General features: G+C 41.0%; 1 protein-coding gene across 1 annotated transcript in view; it reads left to right on the plus strand.

Annotated features, from left to right (window-relative positions):
• The window catches only part of LOC124625813 (glucose dehydrogenase [FAD, quinone]), a 109,990-nt gene that overhangs the window by 71,217 nt on the left and 17,606 nt on the right, over positions 1-21,167 (plus strand). The window contains exon 4 of the mRNA XM_047149275.1: positions 15,498-15,767. Within this exon, the coding sequence (XP_047005231.1) occupies positions 15,498-15,767 (270 nt within the window). The remainder of the gene's footprint in view (positions 1-15,497; positions 15,768-21,167) is intronic.

The following is a 21,167-nucleotide window of genomic DNA, read 5'->3' on the forward strand; positions in this document are numbered from 1 at the left end:
GGCATTTTAACTGGTCTCGTTGTAGCAACAGTAGTATTAACTTCATTATACAGTGTGACGAAGGGTAAGTGCGGGTTGAGGAATTCATTTATTTGGTGAACATGACTTAGATTTCTCGCAATTTGATAAGCTGTTGCAGGGGCACTGTATCAGGATGATTTTCCTTTTCGTGAAATGCATATAGGCTTGTGACTGCCTTGTAACGTGACACCAACATCTTTCAGGAAAGTGCTTTCTTCTTTATTCTTTGCGTCAAGCAATAACATAAAAGTTTCCAGTGTAGGATCTTGAAATTTGACCCGTATCCGAAAGGTGTATAACATCAACAGAGAGATGCTGCATTCTGAGAAGCCTCACAAGTCGTCGTTAAATTTAACAGTACTGCTCGGTAATGGTTTTGCGTCACTGCGGTTGCGGTGGCCGTTGCTAATGCGTCCACTAAAAGAAAAACAAACAGTGGCAGTACAGAGAAAGTTTCTACACTGATTGGCTGGGAACGAGTAATGCAAAGAATGACTGTTTCAACACGTCGGCTAATAGTCTGAATGGTCACCTCTGTTGCCTTCTGACATGCAATAAAACAAGAAATAGTGCACCCAATTACATTTAGTGGAGCATGAAGGTTGACTGACAGGAGGGCTAAACTAACCGTGCATAACCTTTCTCTGCTAAATTCCGGATTATGAAACTAGTGACGTTTCTTTTTCCACTCAGACGCAAGTCGAGGTAACGGGAGTAGGCCACAGAAATTACCAATGATGGAACTGTCATGCGATCAGCAGCATTAGATGAGATGACGTCAGATGAGTGCATACCGTACACCTTTACAGTGATGTGGGGACGGTGTGGATAATGAAATGAGACAGGTGTGAAATAGGACCCGGTGGCCGAGCGGTTCTAGGCGCTTCAGTCCGGAACCGCGCGACTGCTACGGTACCAGGTTCGAATCCTGCCTCGGGCATGGATGTGTGTGATGTCCTTAGGTTAGTTAGGTTTAAGTAGTTCTAAGTTCTAGGGGACTGATGACCTCAGATGTTAAGTCCCAAAGTGCTCAGAGCCATTTGAACCATTTGAAATAGGACCACGATCTTCCCAGAAACCTGCTTTGCAATACTGCCACTACGTTATTCAGTTATATCGCAATACTGAAACGTCTGTTATACGGCGGACTACAACAATGCTGTATAATTCTCCGTTTTCTGTATCCAGATTAAAATAGTGTGCCAAATCGGTGCTCGATCACAGACCTTCTCCTTTCGTGAGAAAACGCCGCCCCTACAGTTCTAATCTGGCGAGGGGTGCGAGAGGTTTGCTCTGGATGAATTGCAAGCTAGGATGAATTGCAAATAGGGCGAGACACTGACCCATAAAATGACGGAAGCAAGTTGGATAGCCTTCCTGCGATAAAGCAGTACCGAGAAATTAAACGCCATTTCGCCAAAAATAGGAGAGAAGTTCGGCCATAACGTTGATATGAAATAATAACAATACATCTGGAAAAATAACAGAAATATTACATCAGGTTACATAGACTTGTTGAGAAAGAAAATACAAGCTACATTTTTTTTAACTGTTCTCGATCCTATAACTGATGAACCCGACTAGAAAATGGTAGGAAGAAGGCGAAATAGAAATGAAATTTTCGTATGCAGATAGTCGTGTGTCTTGTCAGTTGCCTGCATGTGTGAATGGCACGAATGAAACATTACCTAATAGGAGACCTGTATCTATTAATCACCTCTGATTACTCACCTTACCAGTACTTGTGGGTTAGTGCGAAAACACTAAGCATTTTCCCCACAGATGTGATTAAGGTATGCTTAACAAGTGGTCTTAGCTGCAAAGATATGCATTAAGATGTAAATTTAAGAGATAAATGGTACCCACTATATCTGATTACCTACATCAAACTGAAAAATAGTGTATCGTTGGAGAACTCAAAGGAAGAAGGAATATTCCTCGCTTATGTTGCTCTGAATTTGCGTAATTCTATGTCAACTGGAGGGATATGGCATAACACGAAACAAAAACAAGGCATGTAAACGGTGCAGAGAATATAAACCCCACTTTAAACCAGTCAAACAATAGATACCAAGTTGTAACAACATAGAATCAGCGATACACAAATGCAGTAACGAATTACACAGAATACAGGTGATAGGAGAACCTAGTTCACAAATCTTACTCTTGCAAGTCACTCTCTTACAGAATATCACTAATAGAAAAGAACTATCGTTTGCAGTCTGTATAAATTAGAGAGTTACAGAGAAAGGGATCGTATGTGCATCCATTATATTCGCATACATCTTCTTAGTCTTGAAGAGGGCAAAAAAAAAAAAAAAAAAAAAAAATCACAATTCCTTATCACTAGCGTCAGTATTTAAATGACAGTATAATGACCTATCAAGGAAATGATCAATCTACCTAAGTCAAATTCTACGGGAAATAACGTGACAAATTAATTGCCTTTGTCGACAAGCAGTGCTTCATTCTCGAACAAAGAGCTTGCCTCCTTGCAAGTTCGGGTCATCAGACTTATGCCGGATCGATCAGCTGACATGAGTATTGTTCAAGTAAGCCAAGAGACCAGGTTCGAAACGTAATTAGGCGCAATGGTGTAGGGTGTCAGAGAACTTGCTTAAAACGTGCATTTCATCGTAGAGCGGAATTCTAATATGGACCAATTATGATCTAGCCCCCATAACGCTTGAAATGTAGATCCAATGTCTCACACGAAAATTTGATTCATAGCAGGCACTGAAATATGTTTTTTTTTTTTTCAATTTTGAATCAGAAAGAGCTTACAATCTCCATTTTTAGACTTTCCTTTCTCTCGTCAATGAATGCCTTCCTCAAAACGGCGTGGCCTGTTGGAACTCATGCGAATCTTTGACTGTCGTAAAAACGAAATCCCACTAGTTTCACACGACGTGCATAAGACTGACAAGGGAACCTCCAATCGCACCCCCCTCAGATTTAGTTATAAGTTGGCACTATGGATAGGCCTTGAAAAACTGAACACAGATCAAACGAGAAAACAGGAAGAAGTTGGGTGGAACTGTGAAAAAATTAAGCAAAATGTACAAACTGAGTAGTCCATGAGCATGACATAAAACAAATAGGATAATATCCGGTTAGGAACGCTCTGGTCCCGTGGTTAGCGTGAGCAGCTGCGAAACGAGAGGACCTTGGTTCATGTCTTCCCTCGAGTGAAAAGTTTAATTTTTTATTTTCAGACAATTATCATCTGTCCGTCAGTCCGTCCGATGCGAGATAACTGCGCCGTAGTATGGGGACGCTACACCTAAACAAACATCGAAACACACGACTGTGAAACTGTTGCATTCATTTGTTCAAATGGTTCAAATGGCTCTGAGCACTATGGGACTCAACTGCTGTGGTCATAATTCCCCTAGAACTTAGAACTACTTAAACCTAACTAACCTAAGGACAGCACACAACACCCAGCCATCACGAGGCAGAGAAAATCCCTGACCCCGCCGGGAATCGAACCCGGGAACCCGGGCGTGGGAAGCGAGAACGCTACCGCACGACCACGAGATGCGGGCATTCATTTGTTGCAGCTTATGTGACAAACTCTTATGTTTTCATCACTTTTTTGGGAGTGATTATCACATCCACAAAATAACCTAAATCGGGCAAGGTAGAAGAATCTTTTTATCCATTCACCAAGTGTACAAGTTAGGTGAGTCGACAACATATTCCTGTCATGTGACGCACATGCCGTCGCCAGTGTCGTATAGAATATATCAGACGTGTTTTCCTGTGGAAGAATCGGTTGACCTATGACCTTGCGATCAAATGTTTTCGGTTCCCATTGGAGAGGCACGTCGTTTCGTCTACTAATCGCACGGTTTTGCGGTGCCGTCGCAAAACATAGACACTAAACTTATTACAGTGAACAGAGATGTCAATGAACGAACGGACAGATCATAACTTTCCGAAAATAAAGAAAGTAAACTTTTCACTCGAGGGAATACTTGAACCAAGGACCTTTCGTTCCGTAGCAGCTGACGCTAACCACGGGACCACGGGCGCTCCTGAGCTCGCGCTCTCCTTGATATTACGTATCTTGCCCATGGACTACTCAGTTTGTATATTTTGCTTATTTTTTTCATAGTTCCACACAACTTCTTCCTGTTTTCTCGATTGATCTGTGTTCAGTTTTTCAAGGCCTATCCACTGTGCCAACTTATAACTAAATCTGAGGGGGGTGCGATGGGGAGGTTCCCTTGTGAGTGGAGATTGCAGGTACTGTTGACAGATACTGTCAGATTAATTTTGAATCGAATCATCAGGCATAATTTAATTGTTCAACAGGTAAGTGTATTTTCCAAGTACGTAGAATTACTGCTCTGATTCCTACTGCAGAACACAGTTTTAGCATATCAGGAAGTTGAATTACAGCACACATATCGTAACTTCGGGGTTCTGCTACCCATGACATACATTGTACACTACAATGCTTGCACTAATTCATATCCGAATTGCTCGACTCGTATCCCCAATAAAAACGGTCTCTCGCATACTAACTCTTTTAGGAGAAAATTTTAATCAAGACACACTATGTTCACGTCAGTACACCAAATGAAATACACGTGAACAGTTGACAATACGTGGACATAATCTTGGCCCCGATATTAGGAATCATCTTAACCCCCCCCCCCCTCTCCGTAAAGCCTTTCTGACGACTGCCTTCGTAGCCTGGATTGTTCACCAGTGGTTTTTCAAAAGCAAAGAAAGTTGATATTCTGTTACATTAATTCGACTTCACTACACAAACTTTCTTTTTCATAAGTTAGAGTCCCCATTCTCCATAAAATGCCAAAATTTAGACAGTTAGAAATACTTTCTTCATAAATATTTATATTTTCTCTCTCTGAAAAATAAAGAAGAGTCCCCAAATACATGTTTTCATTCTTAAACCAACTATTAGACTGAAGTATTTTTAATATTCGCAGCCCTTTTTCCTCAGTTTCTACTTCAGTGATATCTGTCATATAGATAAGAATAACTCTTGTCTGTCTTTTAAAACTGTATGTTTATTATGGTTTTCAATCAATAATGTTTCATCTGTTAGTTTTAGGTATCGTACAAAAATACATCAAAGCCATTGATGAAGCAATACACAAATACAACGGTTGGAACTTTAATAGTGGCAACTATTTGTTTACAGCTCTACAAAATAGATAGGTGTTTCAAAGTTTTACTGACCTTCAAAGTAGTCACCAGCATTGTGTACAACCCGTTGCCAGCGATGTGGAAGTCGTAGGATACTCTTAGCAGTGCCAGTTGTGTTGACAATTCGAACGGCGCGGTCTATTGCCCGACGAATTTGTAGCAGTTCTGAAGCAAATGCCGTGAAGTGTTTCCTTCACTTTAGAAATAGAGTTGAACTCACGAGGGTTTAAGTCATGGGAGTGCAGTAGGTGGTATGGCACTTAGCAGCCCCATCAGTCAAACAAATCAGTAACAGCTTGCACTGTACGTGCTTGAACATTGTCCTGCAAAATGATGGTCAAGTCCTACAGAAAGTGTCATAACTTCTGTCTCTGCGCTGTTCATTTGTGGAACACTGCCTACGACCAGCTTAGAGACATAAGTGATGACACTTTCTGCAGGACCTGGCCATCATTTTGCAGGACAATGCTCAAGCACGTACAGTGCAAGCTGTTACTGATTTAGAATGAAATTTTCACTCTACAGCGGAGTGTGCACTGATATGAAACTTCCCGGCAGATTAAAACTGTGTGCCGGACCGAGACTCGAACTCGAGACCTTTGGTACTTCCAGTCTCGGTCCGGCACACAGTTTTAATCTACTAGGAAGTTTCATATCAGCGCACACTCCGCTGTAGAGTGAAAATTTCATTCTAGAAACATCCCCCAGGCTGTGGCTAAGCCATGTCTCCGCAATAGCCTTTCTTCCAGGAGTGCTGGTTCTGCAACGTTCGCAGGAGATCTTCTGTGAAGTTTGTAAGGTAGGAGACGAGGTACTGGCGCAATTAATGCTGTGACGACAGGGCGTGAGTCGTGCTAGGGTAGCTCAGTCGGTAGAGCGCTTGCCCGCGAAAGGCAAATGTTACTGATTTGTTTGACTGATGGGGTTGCTAAGTGCTATACCACCTACTGCACTCCCCTGACTTAAGCCCTCGTAAGTTCATCTCGATTTCTCAATTGAAGGAAACACTTCACGGCATTTGCTTCAGAACTGCTACAAACTCGTCGGGCAATAGACCGCGCCTCTCGAACTGTCAACACAACCGGCACTGCTAAGAGTATCCTACGACTTCCACATCGCTGGCAACGGGTTGTACACAATGCTGGTGACTACTCTGAAGGTCAGTAAAACTTTGAAACAGGTATCTATTTTGTACGAACTGTAAATAAATAGTTGCCGCTATTAAAGCTCCAACCCTCGTAGATGAAATGTTGTTGGTCGGAAACAACAATAAATATCAGCTTCGAGAGACGGATAATATTTATTCGTTTCTACAACAGACTTTACATTCACATCTCCTGAAGTGACAAATTCTCTTGTCACTCTGTGGTTCTCTCATGAAATTTAAGGTCCTGATTCTCCTCTACCGTTACCTGCGTTGGTGCCTTTCCCTCTGCGCTTAAATGTTCGGAAATTCGGGTGAAATCATCGAGAGTGAATGAAAATTTGTGATTTCAGGAGGCTTACTGTGACAGAGTAATGGTCACCTAGATAGCTTATGCAGAACTCCATGTCCTGGTCCTGCTTCTTACCTTCTTATGTCATTTTAGATGTCTATTAACATGATCTCTGCGATAAGTGACGAGATGCACGAAATTATATCGGCTTCATGTGAACAGTTAAAATACGGTTCTTCGACTGAGTGATGGTATATGTAAGTTCATAAAACTTTTTGTGAGCGAAGTGCCCGAACTCTTTTTTCTTATTTTTTGTCGTTTATTACGATTCAGTCCTGAACAGCGGAATGGTCTACAAAGATCTTTATCTTTTCTTCATTTCTCAGAACTGCGAAGCTGTAGTTCGAGGCAGCAATATTTAATCTTAGCATTGTATATATTTTTTATTCAGAATAGAGATAAACAATTGCTACCTCAAGAAATCGTAAGCGATTTGCGCGAAACCGACTTCCTTCAAAACTACGTCATAGGTAATTCTGTTTAAAACATAGTCCACCCCGTGTCGGGAAGGGGAATGCGTTGTTTGGAGACATTCGTATTTGTACACACAACGCTCACAGTGATCCCGGTCAGATTTTATAGCGTAGTGGCATACGGTATTAAATTCATTCCTGCGGTACTTTGCAGACACTTCCTGCACCAACAGAGCCTGGAGCGTCACGAATGGATGACTACTTCCCACTTCTGCTTTCATAAAAACGGCAACCTCAGATCGATTCTTTCCTCCAGTTGTGCCTGCGGTTGTTTCCTTTCCGCAGCCAGTGGACAAGCTTCCCCTTTCTAACCTAAGAAATATAGGCACTGGCGTCTTTCCTGAAGAGACTCCGTCGCAAGTAAGGAACGATACTAGTTGACGGAAGGTTGCCACTGCGGAAATTATAAACTCTTCTATATTTGACACATAAAAAAACTAAGGCATAGTAATCCAATATAAGAAGATAGAAAAACACTGCGAATGGGACCCGTAATCCTCAGGTGGTGCAGGTAGTTCATTAAAGTGTTCTCGAGCTTCTTTGAATTAAGTTGTCTGTAACTGGAATACTCATCACTAATGAAAATCCAGCTTCATAGATATCATGCATCAGATAACACTGACTTGGTTACAACCGACAATGCATACGTCAGTGTTGTTGTCCTCAGTCCAAAGACTGGTTTGATGCAGCTCTCCATGCAACTCTATCCTGCGCAAGCCTCTTCATTTCCGAGTAACTACTGCAGCCTACATCCCTATGAATCTACGTACTGCGTTCATCTCTTGGTGTTCGTCTACGATTTTTAACCTCCGCGCTTCCCTCCAGTGCTAAATTGATGATCCCTTGATGCTTCAGAATGTGTCCTATGACCAATCCCTTCTTCTAGTCAGATTATGCCACAATTTCTCTTCTCCCCAATTTTATTCAGTGCCTTCTCATTGGCTTCGTGATCTACCCACCTAATCTTTAGCATTCTTCCGTAGCACCACATTTGAAAATCTTCTATTCTTTTCTTGTCTAAACTTTTTATCGTCCATGTTTTACTTCCATATCCTTTGATATGGCTACGGTTCATACAAATACTTTCAGAAAAGACTTCCTGATCGTTAAATCAATACTAAATGTTGACAAATTTCTCTTCTTCAGAAACGCTTTTCTTGGAATTGCCAGTCCACATTGATTATGCCCCTACTTCGACCATATCCGTTGATATGGCTTTCAAAAACAGAAAAAAATGCTGCTAGACACTGCCTGACAAAAATTAGGAACAAAGTTCGTTAATCTTGAACGCCAGCTCAGTTCGACGGAAATGATACAGATATTCGGTTATGATATTGCTATGAAATCATCACGACATACATCTGTAATGGCTGAGAGAACAGAAATTGGTTGGGAAAACAAGTCCATGTAACGTCTTTCATTTAACTGTTCCCAGCATTGCAACTGATGAACCAGACAGAGAATAGCTACAAAGAAGTAGAAACATGGAACTGAAATTTTCATATACAGAAAATATGGCTGTTGCCTGAATGGTTATATGGCATGAATCAAACATTGATGTCCATGGGTGGATCGGTTCAAAATTGTTGGGCGCTTAATAACGTGATCATCAGCGCCCATTCTCAAGATGGTAGTACATTTTACAAGTAAGAAACGCTTATCTATTAATAACTTGTGATTATTAATATTTGGTAGCAGCATTCATTTGCGTACGCTGAACGATAATGGAGCTTGCATGTACATTAAAACAACGATAACAGAAAATCAGGATGCCTCCAAGGTTCCACTAAATGTAGACAAGCTCTCTGTTGATGGATTAAAACAGCCGACACTGTAACGACCTATAATGTCCTGCCCGGACGGGTAACTCGCTAAAAAAATTCCGTTCGAAGGGCAAGGAGCTAAGTTCGAGTCCCGACCCATTCCTCAGTTTCAGCCTGTCAAAAACGTTTCAAGATTAATATTCCACTCATAGAAAAAGAGACTTCTTCGAAATGTCAAAAGGTGCTTCTCGCTCAGAAATGAGTTTCAACGCCACAGATGTCGGAACATAAGAAAGCAAGGAGATTCCTAGTAGTGATCAGGAAGACAGAAGACCTGAAATCAAATACGATCACATGTGGCCGGAACCAAAAAGAAACTCTTCAGAACCTTCTTTTGTACGCTAGTAAGAAGAGTGGCTGTCGTAACCGGCGATCTTCTGCCTACTTTTTAAAATGTTCTGCCAGCATTCGACAGACCAAGATAAGGAAGGAAGGTAGACTAGGGCTTTGCATCCCGTCGACGAAGTTGGACGGATTGCAAGATATAATTGTGGAAGTGCCGAAAGGCGTGACCCGTTCCAAGAAACGTCCGTGATTTGTCCTTAACAGACTTAAGGAAACCACAGAAAACCTTAATCTTGATGGTCCGATATGGAACTACGAGCGAGGTGGCACTGGGGTTACGTCACGACTCGTATTCAGAACGATGTCAGTTCAAATCGCCACCAGGGGACACAGAGCTGGATTTCCCGTGATCTCCCGAAATCATTTAAGGAAAATGCTGTGAGGGTTCCTTTGAAACGGCAATTCCGATTTCGTTCCCCACTCCAGGCTTGTGTTGCTTCTCTAATTATAATGTCGACGACTTGACCTCAAAATCTGATCTTCCTTTTTTAAAGGTAAATTAAGTCCCGATTTCTGCACTTGCGATTCCAGTGTTTTAACCCATGCGCCGCGTTACCCAGTCGTGCTTTTGATTCAACTTATCGGTAATGGAATGTAGTCGAATTAAATCAGAAGCGCTGAGGGAACTAGATTCGGTAGTGAGACCTAAAAGTTGTACGTAAGTTTTGCTCTTTGGGCAGCAAATTAACTGATAATGGCTGAATTAGAGAGGATATTAAATGTAGGGTAACAATGGCCAGGAAGATGGGAAATTTTTTAAACATCGGATAAAAATTTGACTGTCAGGAAATGTTTCCTAGAGGTATAAAGGGAATCAAAGGAAAACGAGGCACATGGAAAAAAGTAAGTAAAATGTTTATTTACGTATGGTTTTGGATATCGTCCGCCTTTAGCAAAACACAATTTTGTTTTTTAACCCAAACATCTTTCACTGTAGTTGCATCATCTTCTGTGGGCTTTTATTTTTCATCTGTTAAAGATAAAGAGCGTTCTTTGCTGTCTGTATACATGTAGCTATTAGTTTTTAAATCGTAATTACAGATATTTGAAAAAAAAACACTTAAATTATGAATTGATACCTTTTTACCACATGGTGTGGTTTTTCTGATTTGTTGTGTTTCTGCAGTGACCGTTTTGTTCCACATCAGAAAAACCACACCATGTGGTAAAAAGGTATCAATTCATAATTTAAGTGTTTTTTTTAAATACCTGTATTTACGATTTAAAAACTAATAGGTTCATGTATACAAACAATGAAGAACACTCTTTATGTCTAACAGCTGAAAAATAAAAGCCCACTGAAGATGCTGCAGCTGCAGTGAAACATGTTTGGGTTACAAAACAAAATTGTGTTTTGCTGAAGGTGGACCCTATCCAAATATATACGTATTGTTAAAGCAAACAATGGAAAAAAGAGCTTCAACCCCAAGATGAAAATGTTTATTATTGAAACGGGCGTAGGTACACTAATGCAGCTTAACACGCTGTTGAGCGGTAGGTCTGGACCAGGAGGCAAGAAAACAGCATTCACAGTTGACAACATGCACTATCTTTTATTTAAATAAAAGTTAACAACTTATGACATCTGTAGAATAGCTTTTGAAAACAAGTAAGAACTTAAACAGCTTCTCGAATATTAACTAGAAAATTAGATCAGCAATTGACGTCAGCAAAAGATCTTTTAAAAAATTAAGAAACTAAGCAATTTATCAAACATTGATAGGTATCTAAAGTCAGCCAAGCTGCATATTAATAATCGAAACCATAACATTTACAAAAATTTTCAATTGACTTTTAAATATAATATCTGAAATGATTGCCGCAGATTTGTTAACAACAATAGTACCATAAGCAATGCGTCACGTCCGTTGGTGACCTAAGTTCAGAACCAGGAGATGTTATAAAGATACAATTCACCACCGCGACAGGCAGGATAACCCGACGGATAGGATGGGCGGTGTGAACTCGCCACCCACGGGTGTGCTGGTGGATGGGGCGGGTCCCGTACAACGTGAACTACAACACACTAAGAACTAAGCTTAGGAAATAGTAACAGTGCACTGCTTATAAAGAGCGGCACATATTTAGAGCCAAACATAATTAAATGAACAAACATCTACACAATCAGCGAATATGGCGATAAGCAACAAAGCGCTTGACAACTGGGAGAAAACCACTAAGGCTTACGTGCCCCCAAAATTAACTGGTAAACAATAACTTGTACTAATTATGCAGCAGGACAATCATTGCACATTCTTTTGAAATGGAGGAAAATTCAAACTCACTGACTTCTAACATGTTTTGCAGAAGACACTAGCTATAAGCAACGATCAGGTAACTCTTACTAACGTAAACTTCAAGTAGCTAAGCAACTGAATCTCAGGTGTAAAACTTCGTTTGATAGGCTGCCCATAATAACTATAGTGGAACGGTACATATCATTTTAGCAGAATTTACTACAGAAAAGCTCAGGGAGGGTCAACTAACAACCCCACCAAAATGTTTCACAGATAATTAAAATAATTACAGTGAAAAGGCACTCTGATTAAGTTAGACTCACCCCACTAAAATGTTTTACAAGTGCTTAACTAAAATGATTACTCCGAAAGACAATCTGATTAAGCTAGACTTCATTGTGCTTAAAAGGAAGAAAAAAGACATTTCAGCCCTCAACATGGTCCACGGCAACATGACCAATTTAAACAGGCAGTTCTGATGAATGTACCTCCATTATCTCTGTAACACAGACCACGCAACTTCCACATACTTCACAAACAGGTACTGCCAACGTCTGTGATGAAACGGAGTCGCTTCCATTAAGTAAAACTTCAGTTCTTTCGAGATGAACACCCCTAAACAACAGACGCAGCAGACCTTCAGGGAAGGAGAAACTAGTCGCAGCACTACGACTACAAAACGAGGCGCAAAAGTCACAGAAAGAATCTCATCAAAATATTTGATGAACCGGTAGCGAAATGGCTCTACCGATCTCCACACTCTCGCATAGACGAATTTCCAGAGTCCCATCAGCACCACAGCCAACCAAAAACACCATCTTCGCGGGATGAGGTCTGTGCTCTGCAAGCTTCAGACAGCGAAGGTAAACCAGCCTCACATCCTGTAAATGCTCCATCCGATTCCACCCGCTGATTCTGTCAACGTTTGTGCCGGTCAAATCTCCTCGCCTGGAGAGCCACCAAACATCGGGCCACGCTACTGCGATCTTTGGATTCACTGACTGATGTGAGCCAAAGTATTACTGTGAAACAAAACGGCCAATGCCTTCGCCGAAAAATGTTTGGAATTGCCTACGGAACCATGATTCCACCCACGCATGCACCTCTTCGTCCAAAGCAACTCGACGTCGGGGCTCCAAAAATGTGTAAATCGTATGTGGAGGGATCCAGACGGCATGGAGGATGTGTAAGGGCTACCCAGCGAAAGTTCTGCAGCGTTGTCGAAACAAACCTGGCAACATGTGGGTGGACATTTAACCTTGCACGCAAGTGAACCGCGTACGAGGAACATTTTAGACAAGAAGAAAATAGAAAAATTTGAAATGTGATGCTGTAGAAGAATGCTGAAGATTAAGTGGGTAAATCGTGTAACTAATGAGAAGGTACTGAGTGGGAAAAAGCAGTTTGTCGCACAACTTGACTATAATTCGGGATCGGTTGACAGGACACATTCTGAGATATCAAAGAAACACAAATGTAGTACTGAAGGGAAATGTGGGGAGACCAGAGAATGGAATACCGCAAGCAAGTTCAGATGAATGAGGGTTGCAATAGTTGACAAGACATGCAGAGGGTAGAGAGCGTGGAGAGGTACATCAAACCAGCATTCGGACTGAAGACAACAACTGCAAGAACAATGTATATCTTTACACTTTATATGTATTAATCAGATATTTGACTGCCCATAAGGTTAATATTTAAATTATGTTTTTATTTACAGTGGTAGTTTTATGGTAGCCGAACAAAAATAGTTTTCAATATCTGATGGATCAAGGATGTGTTTAGTATGACACATACCACATACAAAACTTTGAAAAAGGCTTCTTTGTCAATGATAGCATAAAAAATACGTGTCACGAACAGCTTATTTAGCCAACTGCTCCCGTAATTCGCTCCGCTTTATGCCTACTAATGTGCAGACGTGATTCTACAAAAATAGATTTCTTATTTCTGTATCCACTCAAAAGAGAGTTTTTCACAATTGAATGAAACTGAAAAATGATTTGCCCGAGGGGATTATTAAAGCCAACATGTTAAAGAAGGAAATTATAGCGTACACGATGTACGTTAATGGATTATTTAGGTAGCGAAATCTGATAAATGTAGTAGTCAGTCCAAGGTTTGTTTGAACATCGGAGTGTATTACTGCTCATACTGCAATTGGAAGTGATATTTGCTAGCCTTTTCCAGTTATATGGAGGGGCCTACCAGTTAACGAGATCTTCGAATCAATGTGAATTTTAGCAGTTTTCATTTACGTCGCAAATAATTCATTGTTAGGAGTGAAAGAAGCGATAAATCTCAGAAAATCTCCTGATACGGTGTGGGAATCGAACACCAGACGTTTGACCCTGATTTCAAACACGGACTGTGTGATATTGAGCCACAGAAGAATGGAGACCCAAGAAATGTAACGAACGTTAGCAGTAAGTAACTTTGTCATTCAACATCATACTTTTTACAGTATACCTCCAAAATCTGTGATGGATATGTAATCTTTAATGTTGTTCAGCATCTTTCTTCTTTATGGAGAGACATCGACATTTTTACCAGACAGATAAGTGGGAAAACACGAACAGAGTAATTCCAAGACAGAGTTATCGTCACAGTCTTGATGATTTTAGGAAGTGAGTGTTTACATGATGTGGTTAGCGTATCAGGGATGTAAATATTACGTTTGAAAATCTTGCGGCCTATTGAAACCGTGTTCGAACGGATATTCTTGGTAAACCCACCATTTCATCCAAGTCTACGGCGAACAATGTGGAGAAAATCTTGACTTCGATCCATTGAACGCAGTGGCTCACTTCGAGCTAAGAACTTCAGGTAATTTTAATAAATCAAGACTTTAAACATGGCTGAAACAGAAACTGTTGAAATTCTTCACGGTAAATGATGACAGCCAAAACAGTTGCAGGGTAAAGATTTATTAAAATTCTTGACCACGGTTTCAGTATATCTAATTATACCTTGATCAGAAGTAAAATACACAAATTACATCCTGCAATGGAGATTCATAAAACAATTGACGCCTTTGGCACAATTGTTTTATGAATCTCCATTTGCAGGATGTAATTTCTGATGAAGGTATATTTAGAAATACCGAAACCGTGGTCAAGAATTTAAAAAATCTTTACCCTACAACTGTCTTGGCTGTCATCATTTACCGTGAATTTTAATAAACGTGACGTGTGCAACGCAAATGTGCGAGTATGAGAGATGAATGAGTAGTGTAGTATCATTTATGGCACAACGAGCCAACCTGATTGTAAAAACCTGTGTAGAAATGGGCAGTGCACGGAACGTAAAAATACCTTACGAAACTAGAGCAGTAAATAATTAACATGCACCTGATGTACGAATTAACTAACCTATAATTATTAAATTTTGAACAGAATGAGATTTTCACTCTGCAGCGGAGTGTCCGCTGATATGAAACTTCCTGGCAGATTAAAACTGTGTGCCCGACCAAGACTCGAACCCGGGATCTTTGCATTTCGCGGGCAAGTGCTCTACTATCTGAGCTACCGAAGCACGACTCACGGCCGCTCCTCACAGCTTTACTTCTGCCCTTATCTCGTCTCCTACCTTCCAAACTTTACAGAAGCTCTCCTGCGAACTTTGCAGAACTAGCACTCCTGAAAGAAAGGATACTGCGGAGACATGGCTTAGCCACAGCCTGGGGGACGTTTCCAGAATGAGATTTTCACTCTGCCGCGGAGTGTGCGCTGATATGAAACTTCCTAGCAGATTAAAACTGTGTGCCCAACCAAGACTCGAACTCGGGACCTTTGCATTTCGCGGGCAAGTGCTCTACCAACTGAGCTACCCAAGCACAAAATTTTTAAGTTGACAGGTGTGTTATGGTTGTAAAGATAACCTTGGGATGATTTGACGAACTATGAAAATTTGTGTTTACAGGCTGGCCGCGAGCTGGGGTTCCAGGTTCGCGACCTGAACGGCGCCTTCCACACGGGCTTCGCCATCGCGCAGACGACCTCGCGCAACGGCAGCCGGCTGTCGACGGCCAAGGCGTTCCTGCGGCCCAACCGCAACAGGCCCAACCTGCACATCATGCTCAACACGACCGTCACCAGGGTCCTCATCAACGAGTCGTCGCGCGAGGCATACGGCGTCGAGGTCATCCGCGGCGACACGGGCCGCCGAGACCGCATCTTCGCCCGCAGCGAGGTCAGTGTCGCCTGGACACATTCCCTCCGTACCAACATACGCTGTCCGTCTCTGGACCTAATAACTAACGTAGGAAGCAAGAACATAATGACTCATTAATCTTGGTACTTATGTGATCGTTACTATGCTTTCACCTGTATCATTGTTGTTGTTATTGTTGTTGTAGTCTTCAGTCCTGAGATTGGTTTGATGCAGCTCTCCTTGTTACTCTATCCTGTGCAAGCTGCTTCATCTCCCAGTACGTACTGCAGCCTACATCCTTCTGAATCTGCTTAGTGTATTTATCTCTTGGTCTCCCTCTACGATTTTTACCCTCCACGCTGCCCTCCAATACTAAATTGGGGATGCCTTCATGCATTAGAATATGTCCTACCAACCGATCCCTTCTTCTAGTCAAGTTGTGCCACAAACTCCTCCCCAATTCTATTCAATACCTCCTCATTAGTTATGTGATCTACCCATCTAATCTTCAGCATTCTTCTGTAGCACCACATTTCGAAAGCATCTATTCTCTTCTTGTCCAAACTATTTATCGTCCATGTTTCACTTCCATACATGGCTACACTCCATACAAATACTTTCAGAAACGACTTCCTGACACTTAAATCTATACTCGATGTTAACAAATTTCTCTTCTTCAGAAAAGTTTTCCTTGCCATCGCCAGTCTACATTTTATATCCTCTCTACTTCGACCAACCTCAGTTATTTTGCTCCCCAAATAGCAAAATTCCTTTACTACTTTAAGTGTCTCATTTCCTAAACTAATTCCCTCAGCGTCACCCGACTTAATTTGACTACATTCCATTATCCTCGTTTTGCTTTTGTTGATGTTCATCTTATATCCTCCTTTCAAGACACTGTCCACTCCGTTCAACTGCTCTTCCAAGTCTTTTGTTGTCTCTGACAGAATTACAATGTCATCGGCGAACCTCAAAGTTTTTATTTCTTCTCCATGGATTTTAATACCTACATCGAACTTTTCTTTAGTTTCCTTTACTGCTTGCTGAATATACAGATTGAATAACATTGGGTAGAGGCTACAACCCTGTCTCACTCCCTTCCCAACCACTGCTTCCCCTTCGTGCCCCTCGACTCTTATAACTGCCATCTGGTTTCCGTACAAATTGTAAATAGCCTCCCACTCCCTGTATTTTACCCCTGCCACCTTCAGAATTTGAAAGAGAGTATTCCAGTCAACATTGTCAAAAGCTTTCTCTAAGTCTACAAATGCTATAAACGTAGGTTAGCCTTTTCTTAATCTAGCTTCTAAGATAAGTCGTAGGGTCAGTATTTCCTCACGTGTTCCAATATTTCTACGATATCCAAACTGATCTTCCCCGAGGTCCGCTTCTACCAGTTTTTCCATTCGTCTGTAATGAATTCGTGTTAGTATTTTGCAGCCGTGACTTATTAAATTGATAGTTCAGTAATTTTCAGATCTGGCACACCTGATCCATATGAAGGGCTTATTTCAATAGTGGTACAAGTCCATTTTTGTTCATTCTGAGATACAGAGTCCTAAAGTTAAATGAGCGCTGAAAAATCTGCATTTGAGATACCAGAAATGTTCAGGTATATGTACTTCATATGTTTTGTGAAGACTGTTGTTGTTAATCCAAACTGGTACCATTAATTTCTTCTCTGGTGTTGTTAAAGACATTTCTTGAGGCCCTTCGCTTAGTAGGGGAACATCTAGGTGACTGAAAGGTTGACACCCACAACTGCAACATTGGGAAGTTCAGGCAGATGCTGGATTTCAGTACAGACAGTGTAAAAATAAAGCTATTACTCCATGTATTTTTTCTTAGGAACGCTATACTATATTACTGTTGTCACTGTTTCAATAACTCTCTCGCATTTCTATTTCTCGTGGTCTGCAGCATTGTATATATCTTGTAAGGACATTATGTATTGAAAAACCAATTACGCTGCTGTAATTTTTGTTGAGCTGTTCTCATTGCTGTGAGGTCATTTCGAACCCCATGGTCTTTTTAACGCTATTTGCAAAACATTCAGTCCTGAAACAAACATTTTTGTGACTTACAAATTATTTTACAATCCTGTATTACTTACATCCGTAGCACATCGTTATTGCTGGTGCTGTCGAAATGTTATTATAGGTGGAGATTGTACTAACCTTCCCTTTATGCGTATACTGCACCATGTTGTTGCAGATGCCAGACTGAGATTCATTGGAGGAATCCTAAGGAAATGCAATCCGAAAACAAAGGAAGGAGGATACCGTACGCTTGTTCGCCCACTTCGTGAATACTGCTCAGCAGTGTGGAATCCGTACCTGATAGGGTTGATAGAAGAGATGGAGAAGATCCAACGGAGAGCAGCGCGCTTCGTTACAGGATCATTTAGTAATCGCGAAAGCGTTACGGAGATGATAAACTCCAGTGGAAGACTCTGCAGGAGAGACGCTCAGTGGCTCGGTACGGGCTTTTGTTGAAGTTTCGAAAACATACCTTCAACGAGGAGTCAAGCAGTATATTTCTCCTTCCTACTGATTTGTCAGCTGTTACAATCTTTGTTTTGTTTACTGGAATTATCGTTACTTCTCCGATTTATTTCATGGGTTTGCGAGTAGATATAAACTTTTTTTCTGTTTATTGGTACTATGATAACGTCTCGGTTATTAATATGTGGATTTATATGATTTTGTCATCCTTGTTTTGTTTACTGGTGCTGTTATGTTTGCTTAATTTATTTACCAGTGATCGATTTCGATGGTTTCAATAAATTTGTCGACGCAGTTTTTATGTTTTAATTCACTATGTGCATTCAAGATTTTGTTGGGAACGGAAAATAACCTTGTAAACTAATTAGGACGCGCCATAGAAATGTAATACATAGCATCGAAGGGCCCGAAACTAAATCTTCTGGTAGAAATAGAAATATACACTCATGCGCACAAATATCCCTTCAAAATATTAAATTTACAAAATGAATTAAAACATGAAAACTATATCGACAACGTAATTGAAATCATCGAAATCGATCATGAGTAAATAAATTAACCACAGATAACACACAAGTAAACAAAACAAAGATAACGAAATCATGCAAATCCACAGACTGATAACCGAGACGTAATCATAGTACCAATGAACAGAACAAAGATTTCCAAAGATAGTAACATCTTGCAAACCCGTAGAATAACAATCCAGAAATGTAACTATACTATATCGTTAAAAGCTGTCGAAAGAAGGTTTCAAATACAATAATAATAGACCATCTCAAAAAGAGTGCGCAGTCCTTGCATAAACTGAAGGTTAATACATCTCCCCCTATAACAACATTTCTACAGAATCAGCAGGAACCATGTGCTAAGGATGTAAATAATTCAAAATCGTAACATAATTTGCAAGTCACGAAAATGTACATAAAAACGTTTGTTTCAGAATGTTTTGCAGATAACTTGAAAATTAGTATGGGGCTCGAAATGATCTTATACGAGCTCAATGGAAACGTTATAGCAGCCTAATTGGTTTCTCTATATATAATGTCTTTACAAAACTTTCTAATTAAAGCATCACAACGCTTCTCGCCGACATACTATAATTATCAAATGCCTTATTCTTTCTTTACACTCGCGTGCTAAATACGTACTGCACATTAAGTAATTGTTACATCGTTATGGCGGCGTGTAGCGGCACCAGTGACGCCGGAGAGAACATAAAAAGCTCTCGGTTCAAGGAACTGCCAGTCCATCAATGTCACGACTCATGATGCCACCGCGATACGTGGTATGTACAATGCCCCCTACGTCAAACTGCGGATAAGAGGTTGAGCGAAGGCGACGCTCTGTCGTGATGAAAGTCTCCGTCCTCATTTCACTCCTGTGTGTATTTTACGTTACTAAAATATCCAAGTCACCCCCGGTAAGAAGAAAGATAAAAAATCCCTCTAATGATGCCGAAACTTCAGTGAAACATGTCTGGCAGATAAAAGAAAAGATGAAAAGTTGTGTTTTGTTCAAGGCGGACACTTTACAAAAACAAAACTATATCTTGGTTTTAATAATAGTAGCGTTTGTCTATTTTCATAGGAACGAAACAGCTGTTGTGACTGGGTCTCTTTTGCTATAGTTGGGTAGTTGTTCTCGCATTAACAGCTGTACAACGCAGCTTTACGTTATTTTCGTATAAAATTTTGTGTTCGCGAAAATACTCTATATCTCAGGTAATGATAACCTTACGAAGTTTATCTTTATACCACCACGTACTGCTATGTATTTCGTTCTTGAGGTATATTAACACATCGACATTCATGCCGCAGTCGCGTAGTACGGCGCAAGTTCACGCGTTGAGAGCGGGTAAAATTGCGCGGTAGTTAACCCTGGGGACAGACGCTGGGGTCTACTGCACCCCAGCCATATTTCCTTTCTTAATTACACGTATTTTTAACTGCAGCAAATGACGGACAGCATGTAAGCTAGATTGGTAGCGCTGCCCTGAGAAGCCAATATGTTGTTGATCGATAGTTGGTAAGGAGTTGGCTGCACCCAATTGCATGTTCCGGGATCAGGTGTGCGTTTCCGACACGCAGGATGACAGCAGAAAAACCATGCCAAGAAGACGCAACTCCTGCGCCAGCAAAAATGGTAATAAAAAAACCAAAGAACACCAGCACTTCATGTGACAGAAGCAGCTGTGATGAACACAGAGTACAGATATACTACCAGTGCATACAGCCAAACACAGTAGTAAGAAACTATCTGGCTAAGGCCAATCTGTAACTTCTTTGTTTTATTAATAAATTTAACTGGATGATTATTATCGCCATTATCGATTAAATTGGTTCTATAGTTTTAATCCTTCGTAACCAAGAAGCTGAAAATTTTTGCTTGTATGTATCTGTTCATCCTTAAATTGTCCGCCCCGATAGCTGAGTGGTGGCGCCACGCTACCTCAGCGTGTTCGGTCAGAGAGCCGGTTGGCCTCTCTAATAAAAAAACTGAGTGGAAGGATCAACAAACGAAGTTGAGCGGGGTGATGTGACGTCCGCAACGACCAAATACAATGATCAACAACGGAAAAAAAGGTGATCAGCACGACGGATTGCCATCCTACGGGCCCGGGTTCGATTCCCCGCTGGGTCGGGGATTTTCTCCGCTCAGGGCTGGGTGTTGTGTTGTCTTCATCATAATTTCATCCCCATCCGTCGCGCAGGTCGCCCAATGTGGCGTCGAATGTAATAAGATGTGCACCAAGGCGGCCGGAGCTGCCCCTTAAGGGGCCGCCCGGCCAATGACGCCCACAGCTCATTTCCATTTCCTTAAATTAAATTTATTTTCTTGTAAAAATGAGAATAAAGTGGTTCAACGTTCCTTAAACTATTGTCGAAGTGCAGGAAAACAGTAGTTTTTAAAAGTTAATAGATACTGGGGTTTT

The sequence above is a fragment of the Schistocerca americana genome, chromosome 8 (genome assembly GCF_021461395.2).
Source record: "Schistocerca americana isolate TAMUIC-IGC-003095 chromosome 8, iqSchAmer2.1, whole genome shotgun sequence".
Lineage (NCBI taxonomy): Eukaryota > Metazoa > Arthropoda > Insecta > Orthoptera > Acrididae > Schistocerca > Schistocerca americana.